We start from the raw sequence: 3446 nt of genomic DNA, 5'->3' as shown, positions 1-3446 counted from the left end.
TGTAAATATTTTGTAAGACTCAAACTGAAGAATCACATCCTAAGAGCCATTTGAACATTAGCCAGTAAGGGAAACAGCATCTATAACACATTTTTTAACAGCTGCTTTATGTTGTAGTGATTATTTTATATAAATAAAGGAAAGACCTAACATTCCATCTTTACCATAAATATGTAAGAAATTAGGTAAGTCTTTATATATGGTAAGTCTTTTCCATAAGGAATTATATATGGTATAATTTTAGAAAAGTGTATAATTACATTTTAGTGTATAATTTCATCATTAAATCTTAAAGAGCTTACAAAGGAAGAGATTTGAAAATAACAATGTCCAAATTAATGAAGTTGTACTATAATTTCAAAAACAAACTATTTTATATGCTGTTCTCTGGCATAGTCTGTCAGTGTTCCCAGGCATAATTCTTCCTAGATGCAGTGTTACAAGCAGGGCTGGCCACATTAGTATATTGACTGTTGGACAATTGTAGTAATAGTCTTTGGAGCTTTATAAAAGTGAATCTAATTCAGTAGTAAGACCAGATAGTACTCTGGAAGGTAATCAACTTCTTTTATCATTTTCCATAGCATCAGAGACTGTGTACTAGAAAATGATTTAATGCCACAGACATTATATCCTAAACATGAAATGAAACTTCTGATGACCTTTGACAGTTTCTAATGAGTGTTTTAATTTCATTATGAAATATATATAGTTTTAATTAAATCTGTGTATGTAATTTTTGTATTTTTTTCCCTTCCTATAGAAAAATAAGCCTCCCAACCCACCAGCCTTTATCTTCATGATTGATGTTTCATACAGTAACATAAAGAATGGTCTTGTGAAACTCATCTGTGAAGAACTGAAGACTGTGCTGGAAAAACTCCCAAAGTAAGAGAACTGCTATTCTTTTTGTAACTTACACAATATTGATGAATTAATATGTGGACCAGAAAACAAGTCCTGAATGACACATTGATATCCCTTGCTATTGAGGATATTGGGCAATTATTTACAAATCAAACAGTACCACTCTTTTGTGTTCTCAAAAGTCAGGGTGATCTTTTCTACGAAGTAAAAAAAAAGCAAACAGATAAAAATAAAGCTATGGTAAAAAACATTATAAATACATTATAAATTGTGGGAAAAAATTCCCAACAGTGTGGTGGGAAGGATTTTGGAAGTCTGTGATTCATTTTTCAGAATCATTGGTTCTGGGTGTTGGGAGAGAGTTTGAGGGGGTGGCAGAAAGCCAACTGTCATCTGATGGCAGAAGCAGTGACTTTTAGGCAAATTTCTTTCTGCGCATATGGTGCACTGTCTAATCCTTTTGCAACTTTACTGCCCCTTCTTCTTTTAATTGAACAAAAACAAGATAGATCACTCTTGCCATTGCAGAGGTCAGTGCATGCAAGGGAAGCTATTTTGCAAAGATGACTATTTTTATTATGTTGGTATACAGATTATTTGTCCAGGATGGGGAACTAGCACCTAGTAAGGAGACTCAGGAGCAGGGAGAATGCCTGCTTTCATGACAGGAGACATGTTTAAGAAAATGAAACAGGCTAGGAGATGTTGTCTGTCCCCTAGTGTCTATAACAGTCTCAAGCTCTTCCACCCCTTTTGTAGCTCCTTGAACATCAGCAATCTTTCTGTTCTGGACAGGAATGTTTGGAAGAGGAGGCATAGTCTTCAGCTTTTAGAGGTCTATGAGTCTGTGGGTGCCAGCTCCTCTGTATTCCTCCCACATATCACTGGTGCTTTTGTTCATGTGAGGCTCAGGCGAATGAACTCTGGACCTCCCAGGAGTCATTTTGTTTGTATCTGTGAAACTGAAGTCATAATATTCTCGAGGATAGTTTGGAAAAGCACTGGGATGTTTAAAAAACACTGAGGTGATTTCAAACTGAATTCTAAAATGAAGAATGAGCCAGGAGCAAGTTGAAGATGGAGCATAAGAAAGGCATCTAATGTCTGCAGAATTGTTTCTGCTTATGGTTTCTTTCACCTGATTCCTTGGGAGGAAGTTTGAAAAGTATGAGTTTTCCACTGATTATATTGTTTATCTCATAATAGAATTCTCTCATGAGGTTGTTCTAATTCTGTATTAGTTTCTGAGGGCTTGCCTAACAAAATACTACAAAATGGGTGGTTTTAAACTACAGAATTTGTTGTCTCATAGTTCTGAAGGCTAGTAGCCATATTCAGGGTGTCATCAGGGCCATGTTATCTCTGAACACTCTAGGAGGAGTATCCTTTCATGTCTCTTTCAACTTCTGGTATTCCTAGGTGTTCCTCGGTTTATAGCTGCAGCATAACTCAGTCACATGGCCATTTTCTTCTTTGTGTTTCTTGTCTCTTTTATAAGGACATCATTCATAATGGATTAGGATCCATACTACTTCAGTATGACCTCATGTTGACTTAGCAGATAACATCTTCAAAGACCCTACTTCCAAACAAGGTCACATTCACAGGTACCAGGGCTTAGGACTTTATATCATTTTAGAGGACATAATTTAATCCGTAACAGATTCTAAATCTAGATTTTGAACTTGATCAGTATGAAAGAAAACTAACTTCTGGAAATGGTCTCTCTCTCTTTCCATTCTCTTTCTCACATTGGTTCATAGTTTAACCTATTTCCGTAGACAGTTACTTCACCAGCACTTTGTTCCTTTACAACACAGTGGTGGTATGAACCTCATAAGCTATTGATGTAAGTTATGAGATCACATGTTTTCCATAGGTGTTATCATAACTTTTATATCCAGTTAGAGCAGATGTGTGATTGTAGCAAAAGATAGGAGAGAAAAAGAAAAGGAAACTGCTGGTTATTCCCTCCTACTTTTCAAATATTTCAAGTTTTTATTCAAGCCAAAATACTCTTTATCTTTTTCTCCCCTGAAATTTATTTAGGGGCATGTCTGTTTGTAACTTAGTGTTTTTTGTGGTAATTGCCATCTATTTGATTTACCTCTTTGAACTAAAGTAGAGAATGTGCCAAATAGCCTTTTTAAGCACAGCCTAAAGTCTTGCAGAGAAATGTTTAGGGCATGCTCATTTCTTAGTTAATCTTTTGAAAAGGGAAGGCCTCGTTCTTCACTATTTAACTTTAAATTTATATCTTTGGTCTTGCCATGTTGTCAGACTTTTTACTCTGAGTTCTCTGAACAGGAAAGAGAGATTTGAAATGTCTCACCTGTTGTGCAGATCAAGCTTGTGAAATTTTTTTTTTTGTTTTTAATGCCATTGTATTTAAAATGTTCAAAGTGCTTGATTTTGGAACATTCTGGTTCATCTAGTTGCTAGCATCTTCAGAGCTACTCTATCAGATGGTAGATCCCAACTTTTCATTCCATTAAAATAATAGGGGCAAGTGTTTAGTGAAGGGAGTAATTAAAAAGCAGAAGGTACAAATACGTATATATATGTATATGTATGTATGT

The 3446-nt window shown here is 35.4% G+C and overlaps 1 protein-coding gene across 1 annotated transcript in view; it reads left to right on the top strand.

The window, feature by feature from the left end:
* SEC24D (SEC24 homolog D, COPII coat complex component) overlaps nucleotides 1-3446 on the top strand; it is a 132695-nt gene that overhangs the window by 83142 nt on the left and 46107 nt on the right. Inside the window, exon 10 of the mRNA XM_007952368.2 lies at nucleotides 764-888. Coding sequence (XP_007950559.1) covers nucleotides 764-888 — 125 coding nt within the window. The remainder of the gene's footprint in view (nucleotides 1-763; nucleotides 889-3446) is intronic.

This window comes from Orycteropus afer, unplaced genomic scaffold, assembly GCF_000298275.1.
Source record: "Orycteropus afer afer isolate SDZICR_OR568_19922 unplaced genomic scaffold, OryAfe1.0 scaffold00332, whole genome shotgun sequence".
Classification (NCBI taxonomy): Eukaryota; Metazoa; Chordata; class Mammalia; order Tubulidentata; family Orycteropodidae; genus Orycteropus; species Orycteropus afer.
The sequence above is the reverse complement of the archived record's forward strand: the minus strand, read 5'-3'. Positions and strand labels throughout refer to the sequence as shown.